This window comes from Aotus nancymaae, unplaced genomic scaffold (assembly GCF_030222135.1).
Source record: "Aotus nancymaae isolate 86718 unplaced genomic scaffold, 86718_ANA_hifiasm-v0.15.2.pri h1tg000019l, whole genome shotgun sequence".
Lineage (NCBI taxonomy): Eukaryota > Metazoa > Chordata > Mammalia > Primates > Aotidae > Aotus > Aotus nancymaae.
This window is the reverse complement of record NW_026988431.1, coordinates 51,344,655-51,365,317: the sequence shown is the minus strand read 5'-3', so window position 1 is coordinate 51,365,317 and position 20,663 is coordinate 51,344,655. Positions and strand designations below refer to the sequence as shown.

At 39.2% G+C, this 20,663-nt stretch overlaps 2 protein-coding genes across 2 annotated transcripts in view; one reads left to right on the top strand and one right to left on the bottom strand.

Moving 5' to 3' along the window:
* GFM1 (G elongation factor mitochondrial 1) overlaps positions 1 to 20,663 on the bottom strand; it is a 52,997-nt gene that overhangs the window by 13,982 nt on the left and 18,352 nt on the right. Inside the window, exons 12-13 of the mRNA XM_064378863.1 lie at positions 14,971 to 15,108; positions 14,063 to 14,145 (exon numbers count right to left, since the gene is read on the bottom strand). Coding sequence (XP_064234933.1) covers positions 14,063 to 14,145; positions 14,971 to 15,108 — 221 coding nt within the window. The remainder of the gene's footprint in view (positions 1 to 14,062; positions 14,146 to 14,970; positions 15,109 to 20,663) is intronic.
* On the top strand, positions 7,241 to 14,029 carry LXN (latexin). Its single transcript, XM_064378862.1, has 6 exons — positions 7,241 to 7,548; positions 9,171 to 9,233; positions 10,868 to 11,045; positions 11,322 to 11,458; positions 13,366 to 13,428; positions 13,696 to 14,029. Exons 1-6 carry the CDS (start codon positions 7,420 to 7,422, stop codon positions 13,792 to 13,794), a joined length of 669 nt encoding a protein of 222 aa, XP_064234932.1. The 5' UTR covers positions 7,241 to 7,419; the 3' UTR covers positions 13,795 to 14,029.

The window sequence follows — 20,663 nt, the reverse complement described above, 5'->3', positions numbered from 1 at the left end:
TTGATCCTTTTGCCATTATGTAATGTCATTCCTCGCCTCTTTTGATCTTTGTTGCTTTAAAGTCTACTTTATCAGAGGTGAGAATTGCATCTGCTGCTTTTTGTTTATTAGTTTATTTTTACTCTCTGTTCAATTGGTAAATCTTCCTCCTTCTCTCTGAGTCTTTGTGTATTGTTTCATGTAAGATGGGCCCGGATGCAGCATACCGATGGGTTTTGGCTTTTTATCCAATTAAAATATATGTAAGTTTAATACCAGCATTTGATGCTAGCTGGCTGTTTTGCCCATTAGTTGATGTGAATTTTTTATTGTGTTAAAGTTCTTTGCTTTTTGATATATTTTTGGAAAGGCTGATATTGGTTGTTCCTTTATATGTATAGTGCTTCTTTCAGAAGTTCTTGTAAAGCAGGCCTGGTGGTGGTGAACTCTCTAAGTACTTGTTTGTTCGCAAAAGATTTAATTTTTCCTTCGCACATAAAGCTTAGTTTGGCTGGATAGGAAATTCTGGGTTGAAAGTTCTTTTCTTTAAGGATGTTAAATATTGGTCCCCACTCTTTTCTGGCTTGTAGGGTTTCTGCTGAGAGATCTGCTGTAAGTCTGATAGGTTTCCCTTTATGGGTAACCTGCACTTTCTCTCTAGCTGCCCTTAGTATTTTCTCCTTCATTTCAACCCTAATAAATCTGGCAATTATGTGCCTTGGGGTTGGTCTTCTTGAAGAATATCTTTGTGGTGTTCTCTGTATTACCTGGAGTTGAATATTACCCTGCCTTGCCAGGTTGGGAAAATTTTCCTGAATGATACCCTGAAGAGTATTTTCCAACTTGGATTCATTCTCTTCATCACATTCAGGTACACCTATCAAACGTAAATTAGGTCTTTTCACATAGTCCCATATTTCCTGGAGACTTTGCTCATTCCTTTTCATCCTTTTTTCTGCATTTTTGTCTTCTCGTTTCATTTCACTGAGCTGGTCCTCGACTTCTGATATCCTTCCTTCCGCTTGATCAATTCGACTGTTTAAACTTGTGCATGCTTCGCGAAGTTCTCGTGTTGTGTTTTTCAGCTCCATCAATTCACTTATATTCTTCTCTAAATTGTCCATTCTCATTAACATTTCGTTAAACCTTTTTTCAAGGTTCTTAGTTTCTTTGCATTGGGTTAGAATAAGTTCTTTTAATTCACAGAAGTTTCTTATCACCCACGTTTGGAAACCTGCTTCTGTTATTGGAATACCGGTGTAATCTATTAAGCCTTGTTCCGTTACTGATGAGGAATTGCAATCCCCTGTAGAGGGAGAGGCATTCTGATTTTGAGTATTCTCTACCTTTTTACGCTGGTTTCTTCCCTTCATTATATATTTGTCCGTCTGTTGTCTTTATAATTACCGACTTTCTAACTGGGTCTCTGACGTCCAACTTGTTGATTCCCTGCGCCGAAATCTGAGCAATCCACTGAGCCGGCCAAAAGAGCGCTGTTAAGATTGATGGTGCTTTTCTGCCCGGGAATATCCGGACTCTGCACCAAGAACTGGCGTGCTAAGGCACCAGCAAAACCGCCACGCCGGCCACAAGAGTCGCCCTGGCGACCTGTGGAGCTCCTCCACTGGGAATCTCGTGGTCCGTGAGCAACTAATATTCGTCTGAAAGTGTGGCGTCCTCTCGTTCTTTGCGCTTTCACTGGGAGGTACGTGCCCGAGCTGCTAATCATCAGCCATCTTGGATCTCTCCTCTAAAATGTTTTTTTTAGAGACGAGTCTCACTTATGTTGCCCAGGGCTGGTCTCAAACTCCTGGCCTCAAATGATCTTCCTGCCTCAGCCTCCCAGGTAGCTGGAATTAAAGGTGTGAACCACTTCACCCAGTCACATGACAATTTCTGACAATTTCTTAAGATAACAATGAAGTCTGCCACACCGACTGAATTTCCTTTTCATAAGACTTCTCTGTAGCATGTGATGCTGTTTGATATCATTACACCCAGAGTAGAACTTCTTTCAAAACTGGAGTCAATCCTCTCAAACCCTGCCACTGCTTTATCAACCAAGTTTACCCTTTGTTGTCATTTTAACAATATTCACAGTGTCTCAACAGGAGTAGATCCCATCTCAAGAAACTACTTTCTTTGCTCATTCATAGAAGAAAGCAACTCCTCATCTGTTCAAGTTTGAACATGAAATTGTAGGACTTCTGTCGCATCTTCAGGCTCTACTTCTAATTCTAGTTCTCCAGCTATTTCTAATACATTCACTGTTACTTCGTCCACTGAAGTCTTAAACTACCCAAAGTCATCCATGAGAGTTGAAATCAACTTCTTCCAAACTCCTGGTAATGTTATTTTGACTTCCTCCCATGAATCATAAATGTTCTTAATGGCATCTAGAATGGTGAACTCATGCCAGAAGGTTTTCAATTTACTTTGCCCAGATCCATCAGAGGAATCAACCTATGGCAGCCACAGCCTTTAAAAATGTATTTCTTAAATAGTAAGACTTGAAAGTCAAAATTATCTTTGATCCAGGTGCTGCAGGATGAATGTCGTATTAGCAGGCATGGAAACAACATTAATCTCTTTGTACATCTCCATCAGAGCTCTTGCGTGACAGGTGAATTGTCAATGAGCAGTAATCTTTTGAAAGAATCTTTTTTTCCCTAAGCAATGGGTCTCAACACTGGGATTTAAATATTCCATAAGGCATGCTGTAAACAGATGTGCTGTCATCCAGGCTTTGTTATTCCATTTACAGAACACAGACCGAGTAGATTCAGCATAATTATTATGGGCCCTAGGATTTTGACAATGGGAAAGGAGCACTGTCTTCAAACGTAGTCACCAGTTGCATTAGCTCCTAACAAGAGAGTCACAGCCTGTCCTTTGAAGATTTGAAGCCAGGCACTGATTTCTCTCCAGCTATGAAAGTCATAGATGGCATCTTCTTCCAACAGAAGGATGTCTCATCTACACTGAAAATCTCGTTTGGCCAGGTGCAGTGGCTCACACCTGTAATCCCAGCACTTTGGGAGGCCAAGGCAGGTGGATCATGAGGTCAGGAGTTCGAGATCAGCCTGACCAACATAGTAAAACCCTCTCTCTTCTAAAAATACAAAGATTAGCCAGGTATGGTGGTGGGCACCTGTAATCCCAGCTACTCGGGAGGCTAAGGCAGGAAAATTGCTTGAACCCAGGAGGTGGAGGATGCAGTGAGCTGAGATCACGCCACTGCGCTCCAGCCTTAGTGACTAAGTGAGACTCCATCTCAAAAAAAAAAAAAAAGAGAAAAAGAAATCTGTTGTTTTGTGTAGCCAACATCAGCAACGATCTTAGGAGATCTATTGAATCACTGCTGCAGCTTCCACATCAGCACTTGCTGCTTCACCTTTCACTTTTATGTTACGGAGACGGCTTCTTTCCTTAAACCTCATGAACCAACTCTGCTAGCTTCAAACTTTTCTTCTGTAACTTTCTCACCTCTCTCAGCCTTCATAAAATTGAACAGAGTTAGACCCTTGCTCTGGATTAAGCTTTGACAAAGAGAGAGAATGTGCAAGCACAACCAGTAGGTAGAGCTGTCAGAACACATACAATTTTATGGATGAAGCTTGCTATTTTATATAGGCAGATTTCGAGGCACCTCAAAATAAATTACAAAAACATCAGAGATCACCGATTACAGATCACCACAACAGATATAATAATAATGAAAAAGGTGTAAAATATTCCAAGAATCACCAAAATGTGACATAGAGTTGTGAAATGGGAATATGCTATCAGAAAAATAGAGCTGAGGCCGGGATGGTGGCTCATGCCTGTAATCCCAGCACTTTAGAAGGCCAAGGCAGGCAGATCACCTGAGGTCAGGAGTTTAAGACCAGTCTGGGCAACATGGTGAAACCTTGTCTCTACTAAAAATACAAATATTAGCTGGGCATGGTGGCGGGTGTCTGTAATCCCAGCTACTCAGGAGCCTGAGGCAGGAGAATTGCTTGAACCTGGAAGATGGAGGTTGCAGTGAGCTGAGATTGTGCCACTGCACTCCAGCCTGGGTGACAAGAGTGAGACTCCATCTCAAAAAAAAGAAAAAAAAGAAAAAGAAAAATGGAGCTGATAGACTTGTTCCACATGGGGTTATCACAAATCCTCAATTTGTAAAAAAAACAAAGTATGAAACACAATAAAGTGGAACAAAATGAGGTATATCTGTTTAAAAATATATAATACATAATTATGTAAAATGAAAATATGATTAAAGTTTTTATTTTAAATTTTATAATTAATGTAATATTCTGACAATTCATTTTATCAGCATATTAAATAAAACAGTACATATATTACATAGAAACTACCATTCTAACAAACTAATAGTTTAAGTAAAAATTCACATTCATTATCTTGTGTGTGTGTATGTATATATATTTTTCATGTTTTTCTGTAGTTATTATACCAAGTATATTCTTATTCTTATTAATCATCACTTTTAACCAAAGTAATCAATTTCTGCTTTCCCAAAGGGAAAACTAGAAGACAGAAAACCAAGAAATGTCCAGCTAAAATGTTTCTTTGAGACAGGGTCTGGTTCTTTCACCCAGGCTGGAGTGCAGTGGTACAATCTCGGCTCACTGCAACCTCTTCCTCCTGGGCTCAAGTGATCCTCCCACCTCAGCCTCCTGAGTAGCTGGAACTACAGGCACATACCAGCACTTCTAGCTAATTTTTGTAGTTTTTGTAGAGACAGGGCTTTGCCATGTTGCTCAGGCTAGTCTCAACCTCTTGGGCTCAAGCAGTCTTCCTGCCTCAGCCTTGCAAAGTGCTAGGATTACAGATGTGAGCCACTGCACCTGGTTAGCTAAATTTTTGTAAATACAAATTTTAGATTACTTCTATAATTTTAAGGTGGCAAAACAACATATGTGTAAAGACCAAAGTATATGCACATTCTGTTAATTCATAGTCATTTTAGGATGTATAAGAAAAAAGGTAAATTGAAACTATCTTTAGCAACCAAAGCTCTGTATCATGTATTAGTTAGAAATTGTCCAATTATCCCAGGACTAATTTAACATTATGTAAGGGTTTGAAAGTTACTGAAGAACTAAAAAATTATAATTTTAGTTAACACATTTGGTCTTTATAATTAATAGTAGCATAATAATTTTATAAGATCCAAACGCCTTTATATCTTGTAATCTTAAACAACTGATCAAATCAGTAACTTATTTGGCCCATTAGATCAATATATAAAATTTAGAAAGTTTAGATCATGAGAAGACCCAATTTAGTTTTATATAAACTTGAATATTTTATCAGCATTAATTTTATATAATAAAACCTGGAAGAAAACATATAATCAACTTTAAATACATATTAATTTGTTATGACTCACCTAAATTCATCTATTAATCAGAAATACTTTATATATTTTAAAAAATATAATTTATGAACTTTATATTAAAAATCATTAAATCATATTTAAGAGCTCCTCTTTTATCTTGAAAACTTGCCTCTTACAAGCATAATGACAAAGGCTATTTTATTTAAGTTCATTTGGCCACATTTTTTTAAAGCACAATAGTGATTTTTTTTCTTAGACATTTTTGGCTGTTTATTTGGACTAGATATTCCTGGATTGCACATATAATGACAGAATGACTTAGTCTCATGAATCATCTTTCAAATTTTTAATGGAAGAAAAAAAGAAACAGGAAAAAGGTGAGCTAAAGCCAGTTTTAGACAAATATATTATCACTGTAAAATACTAATTATCTTTCCTCTTCAAGGAGAGAGGAAAAAGCTTAAATATAAGCCATGTGATTAATAAAAAGCCTTGAAGTATGGAAATAAAATAGGGGCAGTCATCTACTTAAAATGATCTTAGATAAATAAGACAAATACTATTCACCAAAAGTCTTGTTTTTTGATTTCTGGTGTTGTTCTTCTAAAGTACATTTCAAATGAACAGTCTTCTTTATGTCAAAGTTCCCCACATTTCACCAATGCTTTGGTAAATTTTTCTCAGGAGACAGTGTAAGCTCATATCTGACAACCCCAAGAAAAACTGGCTGCTATTTTGTATTTGCAAAAATATTGCTATGGGTGGGTCAGGGTTTGCTGACCTAAGAAATATGGAGAGACAGGGCCATGTGTAAGAGACAGACTGTATCTCCCAAGTCAAATTTCTCACACACAGACAAGACTGAGAAAAATTTCACTGAAAAATGATATAAGATGGCAGGCAAGCAGACAGAAGATGGTATTTAAAAGCAAAGTCAATCAGAACCCCCAAATCCCATGAGACAAGAAGCATGAAACTGGGGCCAAAGTCCAAAATCCAGATTTACTGCAAAATCTACATAATCAGAAAGAGAGAAACCTCAAGAGTCTCGGGTATGTGCATTACTACCAAGTTAATGATCCCAATCCAGGCAGCGAAGACCTTGGCCAACCTTGGTAGAATCTCCAAGGTATCTGAGCCCAATTAACCTAAGACCACCGAGGATAAACCGGTACTTCTACAAAGTCAGGTTTACAGGCCCATTTCAATGAGGGAGACCACATACCAGAGACAGTGTTTTGTATAAGTTCAGTTTTTAAGTATATCTTAGCCCTTTAAGTAAAATATTCAAAATGACTCAAGTTGGAAGCATAGCGTTACACCAAAACTTCAACCTTATAAGATCAGTAAAGGAGAGGGGTACAGGTGCATTTTTTCATTTCTCCTGATCCAAATTACATAATCCCCCAATTTAATATTATAGTTTGCAGATTCTCATACTTTGATTTGGACAGAACTGGTCCAAACCCACAAAAAGCTGAGAATAAGCAAGCCTCTTGCTGAACTCTCATAAGGGAAAGGGAAATGAAGGAATCGAATCACTACCTGGAGTACCAGTGCACCTTGCCCTGTCAGAGACACTGCGTGCAGTGTATAAGGAAGTTGTGCTCCAGTATGCAAGGGAAGCAACCAGGCTTTTTCTCCATGGACAGGAAATTGGAGGGCTCAGAGATGTCCTAAAAAAGCAAAGGCCAGAAAGCCCCACCCTGCACTTCTATAAAGGTCACTGAAACAAACGATGCAATCCCAGAGAACCTAGCCCACTGACTCCCTCCCCACACCTCCACCCGCAGGTGCCAGACGGCAGGCTGGCCTCTGCTCCAGTAGGAAGCAGCTGGCCGCGTAAGGAAGGCGGCTGCCGCCAGTGGCGGGGCGGGGCCACAGTAGCAGCCAGCCCAGGGCGCTGGAACGCAGGAAACTTTAGCCCAAACAGCAGCTTCCGGAGTCGGAGAGCGGTAAGGAGGAAAACAGGGACAGAAGAAGCTCGCGACTTTTCTGCCTGGACAACTGTATCCAGCAGCAAGCAGGACGGGCGGTGCTTTTGTACCATTAACCCTGAACAGCCCAAGCCCCGTAGTCACTGCTCATCAAGAATGGAAATCCCGCCGACCAACTACCCAGTCTCCAGGGCGGCCTTGGTGGTGCAGAACTACATCAACTACCAGCAGGGGACCCCTCACAGGGTGTTTCAGGTGCAGAAGGTCAAACAAGCCAGCATGGAGGTAAGTTTATCAGGGAGGGGCGGGCAGCAGGGACTCCAGGATTGCGCTCCCTCCACTCACCCAAGGTCTCAGCCTCTGTGTGCAGACACCCCTACCCATCTTCTGTTTTAGGACACACTGCTGGTATCTGGTCTTGAGATATTAATGTTTCTGGGGGACTGTCTATACTCCAGTCTCTGGAGACAGCCCGGTACTGTTTTCACCTTGAGGCAGAGACAACGTTTTTACGCACCCAATTACAAAATGGGAAAACGCTCTAAGTAAGGGTCGGCGCTTTCCTTAAGTGTAGGAACCATTCAAAAGAATCCTAAGGCTGCCCCGTTTCTCATCTGTTACTCTGATCTGGACCAACAAAAGCTCCCATCTTCCAAACGACTATTGCCTAAGTTTTAAGACAAATCCCTATTAGACCCTTTGACCAAAATGAAGGGGGAAACAAACAGCAAGAGAAAGTGACAATGAAAGTCAAAGAATAAAAGCACTGTGCGCTGATGCTGGCCTTTAGCCACTCAAACGCCACTACCACGTGACTGCCTTAAATGATGTGCACCCTCTGCTAAAGGCTTGAATTAAATGCTTAAGTCCTCAGCAATCACTAAAGAAGTTTGTTTTCATTTTAATAAAATCTGCTGGGGCCGGGCGCGGTGGCTCAAGCCTGTAATCCCAGCACTTTGGGAGGCCGAGGCGGGTGGATCACGAGGTCAAGAGATCGAGACCATCCTGGTCAACATGGTGAAACCCCGTCTCTACTAACACAAAAAATTAGCTGGGCACGGTGGCACGTGCCTGTAATCCCAGCTACTCAGGAGGCTGAGGCAGGAGAATTGCCTGAACCCAATAGGCGGAGGTGGTGGTGAGCCAAGATCGCGCCATTGCACTCCAGCCTGGGTAACAAAAGCGAAACTCCGTCTCAAAAAAAAAAAAAAAATCTGTTGGATTTGAGATTATCTCTTATTTATCTAACAGAATTTTAACTGCGAACAGTCTTTAAGAGGTGACGGAGGGTAGATCTTATTTTAAAACTGTAGCAGATAACATAATTAGGTATAAATTTTCAATCTGTATCTTGATTTAAATGTGAAATACTCGTTTCTTAGTCTTATAAAATTTGTTAATCATTTTGCAGTTCTGCTAATATACAAGTAAAAACAATACTTAAGTGTATTAAGTCTCCAATTTCTTTGCAGTAATCTACCTCAAAATGAAATTCACATTCACTGAACACTATTTGGAGGGTACACTGAGCTTTATGAAAAATCTTCTCAAAGGTGATATTATTTGTCATCTTTAGAATTAAAAGTTGTTTCAAAATTTCTTATGTAGAGACTTTAGAATCACAGATCCAGACGTTAAAGTCTTTTGATGATTGAAAGTAAGTTGTGCCCAATTTATATGTATGCTTTTATCCTACCCTTTTGTTCTCATCCAAAATAAACTTGATAGGGGACTTGCTAAATTAAATGTTACATTCATGGTGACATGCCTTTTACAAGACCTAAGGCTTTCACCATTACCCATCAGCCAGCCTCTCCAACCAAATGAGATGGATGCTTCTAACAACACAAGTATATGACTTGTTGTTATAATATTTTCTTGTCTCCGTTACATTTTCTTAATTTTAGGATATTCCAGGAAGAGGACATAAGTATCACCTTAAATTTGCTATTGAAGAAATTATACAAAAAGTAAGTAAAATGTTTTTTGTTTTTGTTTTTGTTTTTGAGACAGGGTCTCATTCTGTCATCAAGGCTGGACTACAATTGCAGCCTCAACTTCCCAGGCTTAGGCCATCCTCCCACCTAAGCCCCAAGTAGCTGGGACTGCAGGTGCATGCCACCACACCTGGCTTATCTTTTCGATCCTCCTGCCTCTGCCTCTCAAAGTGCTAGGATTACAGACATGAGCTACCATGCCCAGCCAAATGTTCTTATTAAATTAAATTCGATTCTAAATATTCCAGATCACCTTTGCTGATCACACCCGTAAGACTGAGTAGTTTTACCCTTTTTTTTTTTTTTTTTTTGAGACGGAGTTTCGCTCTTGTTACCCAGGCTGGAGTGCAATGGCGCGATCTCGGCTCACCGCAACCTCCACCTCCTGGGTTCAGGCAATTCTCCTGCCTCAGCCTCCTGAGTAGCTGGGATTACAGGCACGCGCCACCATGCCCAGCTAATTTTTTGTATTAGTAGAGACGGGGTTTCACCATGTTGACCAGTATGGTCTCGATCTCTTGACCTCGTGATCCACCCGCCTCGGCCTCCCAAAGTGCTGGGATTACAGGCGTGAGCCACCGCGCCCGGCCAGTTTTACCTTTTAAAAAAGTTACTGTGAAATCCCTGCCTCTAAAAAATATTGACCATATGGGCAAAGTTTACAAGGATCAGTTCTTTACTATCTTTGGGTATTCCTGAATATATGAATTATTTCTATCAAATTATATGGAAAAAGACTATATACTTAAGTTCAAATGAATTTCCTTAAGAAGTTACATACTCATAGGGCAATCTGAACTTATACCTAATATAAATAAGTGAAGTAATTTATTCCCCCAATCACTTTCTTATGTCTGCTTTTCTCATTCTATTTTTCATTGGGTTTTTAGAGAAAGAAAGTGCTCTTAGATATTCACAAGCAACAGAATGCCAGCTTGATACCAGCATTCAGATAAAGATCTTTCAGTAATGGGGAAGGGAAATTTTTAAAGATTATACAACTGTCAAATTATTAATGAGACAAACTTAAAAGAAAGAAACTGCAATCTGTACCACAGCCATCCTGAAATTTTAAAAAGCTTGCCTTTCTGTTGAGCATAATTCATAAGGAGATGCACTAAAAGACATCTAAGCTGCTAGACAGCCATCCTTACAAAGCATAACCCAATGCTATAATCTTCTAATTTTACATCCAGATACAGACTGCTGCATCTGCATTTGAAAAAATGTGTTATTTCAGGAACAAAGAGTAAGACTAATGAAAAACTTTAAAAGTAACCAGAGTCTTGAATTGGTATTATAAAGTCAGACTAAAATCTGGCCTTGCAAATGGATACCCCATTAATACTGAAATATATTAACAGTTTTAAGACTAGAATTTACAAGATTATGACACCTTATCATTTATAAGGTAAGTTATCTATTTTAGGGTATTCACATAACTCTAGAATATTAATAGGCCAGGCCCAATTAGATATCTCTGAAAACAAGCACTCTGAAGTTTAGTCTAAACAACACCATTAGGGCCCTATGTTTAAATCATATCTCAAAGATGATAATAATGAATAGCCTTCTACATATAAGGATCTTTCACTAAATTTCAACAGCAAGTTATGGTGAACTGCACAGCTGAAGTACTTTACCCTTCAACGGGACAAGAAACTGTACCAGAAGTCAACTTCACATTTGAAGGAGAAACTGGAAAGAACCCAGATGAAGAAGACAACACATTTTATCAAAGACTCAAGTCCATGAAGGAACCGCTAGAAGCACAAAATATTCCAGGTATATAAATATGATGAAAACCATTTGTTCCAACCTTAAAATCAATCTCAATTGTCTAAAATAGTTAGTTGCTATGTTAAAAACACACAAGTTTTTGTAAAAATATTCATTTCTAATCTAATCCAACAAAAAAGAGGCCTCAGAAATTTTACAGATCCATAGCTTAATTATTTTCTGAACACAAATGAAGGAAACTAAGACATGATTTAGAATTTAGATTGTTTTAAGAGGTTAATACTATATATACAATTATCATATAAACGCTTTCCCCACCAGACAATTTTGGAAATGTACCTCCAGAAATGATGCTCGTTCTACATTTAGCCTGGGTTGCCTGTGGTTATGTAATATGGCAAAATTCTACTGAAGACACATGGTATAAAATGGTAAAAATTCAAACTGTCAAGCAAGTGGTAAGTAGTCTCTATAAAATACACTATTAATGAGGTTAACATTTATCAAAAGTATTATAATTCATAATTGGATAAACAGTGTCCCTATAGTCATTCTGTAATTAATAGCAAACCTGGAATTTTAAAGGAGAGGTCAGTTGCAATCAAGATCAGAGAAGGTGAAAAATTGTAGGAAGAGTTCAAAGCAACAGTAACTGGTGTAAAAGTTGTTTGATTTGGCTAAGAGATGCAAACCACAGACCTCCTTTGCCTCAAACTCGCCTAATAACAGTGCTTAGTTAGTTGCATTCTCTGGGAACATACTGACAAGGAAGCATAACAATAGCAAGGCAAAGCCAAGGATTTCAATGAAACACTTACTATTAATATATAGTATCTAGACTGCACTTTCAAAAAGCATCATGGTAATCGTAGCTGTTACTCTTTCATGTTAGTCAACATAGATTTAACTATGATACTTTACTGAAACCCTCTTCTAGAACAAAAAGGTTTAGAGAGTTTTATTAGTAGCAGCAAGATAAAGTCCCAAGTGTTCAATATACAGTCAGGCCTCTCTATCCATGGGTTCTGTATCCATGGGTATAAACAACTGAGAATCAAAAATATTTGGGCGGGGGGGAGAAATGGATGGTAGCATCTGTACTGAACATGCACAGATTTTTTTCCATGATTACCTAAGTAATATAACTATTTACATAACATTTAGATTAGATTAGGTATTATAAGTAATCTAGAGATGATTTAAAGCATATGAGAGGGTATGTATAGGTTATACGCAAATACTACACTGTTTAATGTCAGGGACTTGAGCATCCATGGATTTTGGTATCTGAGGAGAATCCTGGAACCAATACCCCATGGATACTAAGGGCCAATTGTAATGACTCTCCTCACCTTTAATCTGCTCTATAGAGATCCTCAGGGCCACTTTTTATGGCAGTCACAAGCACAGCTGTGCTTTCAGAAGAGTAAAATCTTGAGTTATAATCTGACATTTAGCTTTTGTGCTCAGTTTAATACAGAGTATTTCCTTTAGCAATCTTAGTTTTGTGTTCAAATTTCTATAGTCATGCCATACTGAAACTGTTTTTTCTCTACTGTGCAGTTCAGAAAAAAGCTTTAATTACACAATCACTAACTACACTGAGTACGTTTTACTATTTTCAGGTGGTTTGGTTTTTGTGCGTTGGTTGGTTTTTGAGACAGGGTCTCACTCTGTCACCCAGGCTGGAGTGCAGTAGTGTAATCATGGCTCACTGCAGCCTCAACCTCCCAAGCTCAGATGGTCCTCCCACCTCAGCCTCCCACGTGGCTGGGACTACAGGCACACATAGCCATGCCTGGTTTTTTTGTTTTTTCTTATAGAGACATGGCTTCACCATGCTGCCCAGCCTGGTCTTAGACTCCTAGGCTCAGCCAAGTTGCCCAACTCAGTCCCACAAAGTGCTGAGATTACAGGTGTGAGCCACTGTGCCCAGCCTTATTTCGGTTTTCAAAAAAAAATTTCTATTATAAAATTGGATTCTTTCAATGTAAACTATAGTTTATCCCTTAAATTACGCTTTTCTGTACAATGGAAACACAGAATGTTCTTAAATAATAAGCTACACATGGTAATTCTCTTAAGTAGCTACCACAACTTGGAAACTAAAAACAGGGAAACATTTTTTGGGGGAACAAACATAAAAATCATGATTTTAAAATGCATCTGAAAGACCACTTTATTTAGTGTAAGAAAACAGATTTTCTGTCACATTAAATTGAATAAATTATGATGTTCAATTTTTATTTTTACCTAAATGGAAATAAAATATTCATCTACCAATCAAAGATGATTTTCAAAATTAAATGTAATTTTTGCCAATGATATTAAGTTTCAAACAAGGCGTTTTTATTTTTTGTCACAGCAAAGAAATGATGACTTTATTGAATTAGATTACACCATTCTACTTCATGACATAGCATCTCAGGTAAAGTATAATTTACCTTATTTGATGCCATTCTGAAAACTGAGCCTTCCTCGTATAGTCACAGTATGCTTTATTAATTTTAACTCTAAATCACAATTCACATAAATCCAGATAGGCACCATATTTAAGTATATCATAGTTGCAACAATTTAACAAAAGTACTACTCTTTGTGAGGACTGTTTTGCCTCTAACAAAATATAAACCCAAATACGTTTTCCTCAATGTTTTCTGAATTTTATCATAGCATTAATTTTCTTCACTTGCAGGAGATTATTCCCTGGCAAATGCAAGTTCTCTGGCATCCACAATATGGCACTAAAGTAAAACATAATAGCCGTCTGCCAAAGGAAGTACAACTGGAATAAACAAAATCTCTAACACTGGGAGGAAGTGTAAGCATGCCTATTAATGATGTGTATGCCAATCTTCTTGGCACGTAGCTCATAAAGCCAAATAATCCCAAAGTGTCACTTTATATAAATGTCTTGGTTACAGTATGGAACTTTATAGATTCCATAATACAAAGTATCACTATATAAAAATGTCTTTATAACAGTAATAGTGGTATGTATATCCAATAATAAAAAGCCTTCAATTTCAGCCTCATAATGTTTAATTACGATGCATACTTACGGGACAGGGGCAGTAATGGTCTCTCGAAAGGCAACTTTTGGCTTTCCTGTGATACAAGGACAGCCATATTCTCTTTCCATTCTCTAAAAAGAGTGGGGAAATTATTATTTAAATAAAAAAAAATAAACTGAAAGAAAAAGCCCCAAGCATCTTGTATATCTTAGTAGCATTCATTTAAATACACTAGATAAATAAATTTCAAATCATTTTAGTATCTTACAAGGATTAGGTATGTGATGCTTAATACAAACTGCTTTTACAGATTTTATATAAATGAATTCTAAGTTACAATGGTAAATTTATATTTACCTCCAATTAATCTACCCACTAAAACTTCACCATTGTTCCATATTATTACACATTCACTGGAATAATATATAAATCTGTTGTCAGGATTTTCTATCTCAACTTCAAAGATATGAGCTCACCAAAATTTCTAATCAAGTATCTTTGGTTTTTACTTATATATCAATACATACAAGACCTTTCCTGGGAAGGTATAGGCCCCACCTTCCCTTTCTTTTATCCATATTATAATTATCTTCAACTACTGACTTGAGAAGAAATGGCCTGAAGAGTTGGTACAACCACAGGCTGTCTCCCTAAGGCTTGGACCAGGATTTACTAGACCCAGTTAAGCACGATCTGGAGATGGACTGATATTCTTGTTGCAAATTCCGAGCCTTGATTCTAGCAGTCCAGAACGTTTTCCAAATAAAAAGATTTAGAGATCAAAAATAATTATTTTGTAACATATAGTAAAGGAAGCAGTTGACCACATCTGGATATAAACCAGAGTTGAAGCATGAAGAACCACAGTTACAGACATTAGACTGAGAATTATTACTTTTAACAAAACACAGACAGTAATAAACAGATTTCAATTTAATTTCCTTATTATTCATTACCTGAGCATAGATTTCCAGGTGTAATTCTCCCATTCCAGATACAATTGTCTCTTTGTTCTCAGTGTCAAAGTGTACTTTAAATGTGGGATCTTCTCTTGTAAACCTGCCAATACCTTTTGAAAATTTTTCCAGATCGTTCTTTAAAAGAAAAAGAAAGTCACTATTTGTTTTGCTAAGCATGATAAGCAATGGGATTTTAGAAAGAACTTTATGAATGAAATAAAATACATTAGCAGTTAAGAAATAAAAATGATACACATCCAGTTCTACTGCACAGAATTTTCTTTCCATACCAAGATAGAAAACAAGAGTCCAAGACTTAAGTCTATGCCCTTTCCTATTACACTGACAAACTGTCCTTCTGTGAAAATTGCCCATAAAGTAGAAACTGGAATCTGGGTTACATTTTAGAAATCCTATACATAATCAAAGGAATCAGCATGTTTACCAAGACACTACTGTAGATCCAAACAAGATAGTTAAGACCAACAAATAGGAAAATACCACAATGAGATAATGAGACATGTCCCTTTCAAAACAATCTGCCTGGATGTGGTATGATGCACCTTTATTCTCCTTAGTTCCCACGTGATCCCACGTGGTGAGCAGAGTAATGGCCCTCCACAGACACCCTAATCCTCCCAAATCTGTCAATATGCTGCCTTTCATAGTAAAGGGGACTTTGCAAATGTAATTAAGGTTACAGACCTTGAGATGGGGAGATTGTTATCAAATATCTAGGTGGGTACAATATAATCAAGTATGCCTTTAAAACATGGAGGGGGAAGCCAGAGGATGGGTCAGAGGAACTCCACAAAGGAAGAAGTGGCAGGAGATATCTGAAACATGAAAGAGACTTAACCAGCTGTTGCCAGCACTGAAGATGGAGTAAGGGGGCCACAAGCCAAGACATTTGTTTTCTCAAATCCCAACCACAATGCTGAAAGGCAGAATTATCCACATTTTACAGGTGAGGAAATAAGGTGCAGAGAGGTAAGTGACTTGTTTAAGGCCACATAACTATTGCATGGCAAAACCGGGACTGAATCCCAGGTTAGCCTTTCTAGGTGTTTTGCCTTTTTCCTACACAAGCCAAATATTCTCAACTTAGCAGAAACACTATCCCTGCCCCCTCTATTGAGAATCACGGAGACTTCGTTATTTGATTTAAATTAACTTACTTCAGCAAGCAGCCATCTGTAAATGTTTTAATGCATACACAACCCCAAAAACACCAAAAAAACTTCTGGCTATTGAAGCATTGATTTCGCTCCATTATTGTAAATTATCAACAGTTAAATCTCTTAAATAAACTCTGAGTTTAGAAAAGAAGCATAATACATAAGCCTAAGTTTTAACATTGCATACTTCCAAAGAGAAAAAAGCAAGCAATTTTAACAGTGTACTTGTAAGGAAGATCCAAGATGGCCAATTAGGAGCAGCTCAGGATTGCAGCTCCCAGTGAAAGCGCAGAGTGTGAGTGGACGCCACATTTCCAGACAGATTTTTATTGCCCACAGACCAGGAGATTCCCAGGCGGAGGAGCCCCACGGGTCGCCAGCATGGCTGTTTTGCTGGTGCCCCGGCACGGCGGTTCTCCATACAAAATACTGGGTGCCCTTTTAGCTGGTGATCAGAGCTCTGGGAAGAAAGAGTTGCCCATTCATCTGATTAAAAAGGGGACTGAAACAGGGAGCCAGGCCAGGAGATTCCCGGACAAAAAAGCGCCACGAATCTCAGCACCGCTGTTTCAGCCAGTGCAGTGGGTCACCGCATGGGAAATCACACAGATCCCAGCGCCTTTTCAACAGGTGACTGGAACACCTGGGAGAAAGTTGACTGTTCAACTAAAGAAAAAGCCTCTGAGGCAGGGAGCCAGGTAATCAGGCTCGGCTTGTCCCACCCCCACAAAAAAAAAAAAACAGCAATTGGAAACACTCTGGATTGAGAGTTTCACAGCAAGCACAGCTGAACCTGGGATGGTCCGGCTCTGTGGGGGAGGGGCATTACCGAGGCACTCCACCACTACGGAGGCAGTCTGCCATTGCTGAGGCAGCCCGCCGTTGCCGAGGCAACCCACCATTACAGAGAGAGTCTGCCATTACAGAGGTGGGCCACCATTGCCGAGGCAGTTCTAACTACACCCATATAAACAGAACTGTAGGAAAGTTCACATGGCAGCTGGGCGGAGCCCACAGCAGTTCAGCAAAGCCTCTGCAGGCAGACAGTGACTAGCCTGACTCCTTGCTGGGCAGAGCAGCCCTGAAAAAAGGCAGCAGCACAACGGAAACTCACAAATAAAGCCCTAACTCTCCGGGACAGAACATCTGGGAAAAAAAGGGGGTTTATGAGTTCTGCTGCAGCAGACTTAAACGTACCTGCCCAGCAGCTCTGAATGAACAACAGAGCTCACAGCTCAGCACTTGAGCTCCTATAAAGAACAGACTGTCTCCTCAAGCAGCTCCCTGACCCCTGTATATCCAAAGAGTCACCTCATAAAGGAGAGATCAGACTGACATTTGGCAGGTATCCTTCTGGGACAAAGATAGCAGAAGAAGAAACTGGTAGCAACCCTTACTGTTCTGCAGCTGCTGCAAGTGATCCCTAGGCAAGCAGGGCCTGGAGTGGACATTAGCAGTCCTACAGCAGAGGGGCCAGACTGTTAGAAGGAAAACTAAGAAACAGAAATAACTTCATCATCAACAAACTGGACATCCACTCAGAGACCCAATCTGAAAGTCAGCAACTACAAAGGCGACATGTGGATAAATCCACAAAGATGGGAAGAAACCAGCACAAAAAGGATGAAACACCCGAAACCAGAATGCCTCTCCTCCTACAAGGGATCACAACTCCTCACCAGCAAGGGAACAAGGCTGGATACAGAATGAGTGTGATGAAATGACAGAATCAGGCTTCAGAAGGTGGGTAATAAGAAACTTCTGTGAGCTAAAAGAACATGTTCTAACCCAATGCAAAGAAACTAAGAACCTTCAAAAAAGTTTTGATGAAATGCTAATGAGAATGGACAACTTAGAGAGGAATATGAGTGAATCGATGGAGCTGAAAAACACAACATGAGAACTTCACGAAGCATGCACAAGTTTCAACAGCCGAATTGACCAAGCAGAAGAAAGGATATCAGAGGTCGAAGATCAACTCAATGAAATAAAATGAGAAGGCAAGATTAGAGAAAAAAGGGTAAAAAGGAAGGAACAAAGTCTCCAAGAAATATGGGACTATGTGAAAAGACCTAATCTATGTTTGATAGGTATACCTGAATGTGACGAAGAGAATGAATCCAAGCTGGAAAATACTCTTCAGGATATTATCCAGGAAAACTTCCCCAACCTAGCAAGGCAGGGTAATATTCAACTCCAGGAAATACAGAGAACACCACAAAGATATTCCTCAACAAGAGCAACCCCAAGGTATGTAATTGTCAGATTCACCGGGGTTGAAATGAAGGAGAAAATGCTAAGAACAGCCAGAGAGAAAGGTCAGGTAACCCACAAAGGGAAGCCCATCAGACTCACAGCAGATCTCTCAGCAGAAACCCTACAAGTCAGAAGAGAGTGGGGGTCAATATTCAACATCCTTAAAGAAAAGAACTTTCTACCCAGAATTTCTTATCTAGCCAAACTAAGCTTCATAAGTGAAGGAAAAATAAAATCCTTGGCCAACAAGCAAGTACTCAGAGATTTCATCACCACCAGGCCTGCTTTACAAGAGCTCCTGAAAGAGGCCTACATATAGAAAAGAACAACCAGTACCAGCCACTCCAAAAACATACCAAATGGTAAAGAGCATCAACACAATGAAGAATCTGCATCAACTAACAGGCAAAACAGCCAGCTGGCATCAAAATGGCAGTATCAAATTCACACATAACAATATTAACCCTAAACGTAAATGGACTAAATGCCCCAATCAAAAGACACAGACTGGCAAACTGGATAAAAAGCCAAAACCCATCAGTTTGTTGTATCCAGGAAACCCATCTCACATGCAAGGATACACAAAGGCTCAAAATAAAGGGATGGAGGAAGATTTACCAAGCAAATGAAGAGCAAAAAAAAGCAGAAGTTGCAATTCTCATCTCTGATAAAATAGACTTTAAAGCAACAAAGATCAAAAGAGACAAAGAAGGACATTACACAATGGTAAAAGTATCAATGCAACAAGAAGAGCTAACGATCCTAAATATATATGCACCTAATACAGGAGCACCCAGATACATAAGGGAAGTTCTTAAAGACTTACAAAGAGACTGAGACTCCCACACAATAATAGTGGGAGACTTTAACACCCCATTGTTAATATAAGACAGATCAACCAGACAGAAAATTAACAAGGATATCCAGGACTTGAACTCAGACCTGGAACAAGCAAACCTAATAGACATTTACAGAACTATCCACCCCAAATCCACAGAATATACATTCTTCTCAGCACCACATCACACCTACTCTAAAACTGACCACATAATTGGAAGTAAATCACTCCTAAGCAAATGCAAAAGAATGGAAATCATAACAAACAGTCTCTCAGACCACAGTGCAATCAAGTTAGAACTCAGAATTCAGAAACTAACTCAGAACCGCACAGCTTCATGGAAACTGAACAACTGGCTCTTGAATGTTGACTGGATAAACAATGAAATGAAGGCAGAAATAAAGATGTTCTTCGAAACCAACGAAAACAAAGACATGACATACCAGAATCTCTGGGACACATTTAAAGCAGTCTCTAGAAGAAAATATATAGCAATAAGTGCCCCCATGAGAAGCAAGGAGAGATCTAAAATTGAAACCCTATCATCAAAATTAAAAGAGCTAGAGAAGCAAGATTAAAAAAAAAAAAAACTCAAAACCTAGCAGAAGACAGGAAATAACTAAGATCAGAGCAGAACTGAAGGAGATAGAGACACAAAAAACACTTCAAAAAATCAATAAATCCAGGAGGTGGTTTTCCGAAAAGATCAACAAAATAGACCACTAGCCAGATTAATGAAAAAGAAAAGAGAGAATAACCAAATAGATGCAATAAAAAATGATAAAAGGGATATCACCACAGATTCCACAGAAATTCAAACAATCATCAGAGATTATTACAAACAACTCTATGCACATAAACTAGGAAACCTGGAAGAAATGAATAAATTCCTGGACACTTGACTCCTCCCAAGCCTAAACCAGGAAGAAGTTGAAACCGTGAATAGACCAATAACAAGGTCTGAAGTTGAGGCAGCGATTAAGAGCCTACCACCCAAAAAAAGCCCAGGTCCAGATGGGTTCACAGCCGAATTCTACCAGACATACAAAGAGGAGCTGGTACCATTCCTTCTGAAACTATTCCAAATAATCCAAAAAGAGGGAATCCTTCCCAAATCATTTTATGAGACCAACATCATCCTGATACCAAAACCCGGCAGATACTCCACAAGAAAAGAAAACTACAGGCCAATATCCATGATGAATATAGATGCAAAAATCTTCAATAAAATACTGGAAAGCCGATTGCAACAGCACATCAAAAAGCTTATCCACCGGCCGGGCGCGGTGGCTCACACCTGTAATCCCAGCACTGGGAGGCCGAGGCGGGTGGATCACGAGGTCAAGAGATCGAGACCATCCTGGTCAACATGGTGAAACCCCGTCTCTACTAAAAATACAGAAAATTAGCTGGGCACG

What these genes read in the sequence shown, in the direction of transcription:
- LXN (XM_064378862.1), top strand. Translation starts at nt 7,420, where the DNA reads ATGGAAATCCCGCCGACCAACTACCCAGTCTCCAGGGCGGCCTTGGTG. An exon ending in TTGAAGAAATTATACAAAAA is followed by an intron (nt 9,234 to 10,867) that starts GTAAGTAAAATG and finishes AAATTTCAACAG; the next exon opens with CAAGTTATGGTGAACTGCAC. An exon ending in TTCAAACTGTCAAGCAAGTG is followed by an intron (nt 11,459 to 13,365) that starts GTAAGTAGTCTC and finishes TTTTTGTCACAG; the next exon opens with CAAAGAAATGATGACTTTAT.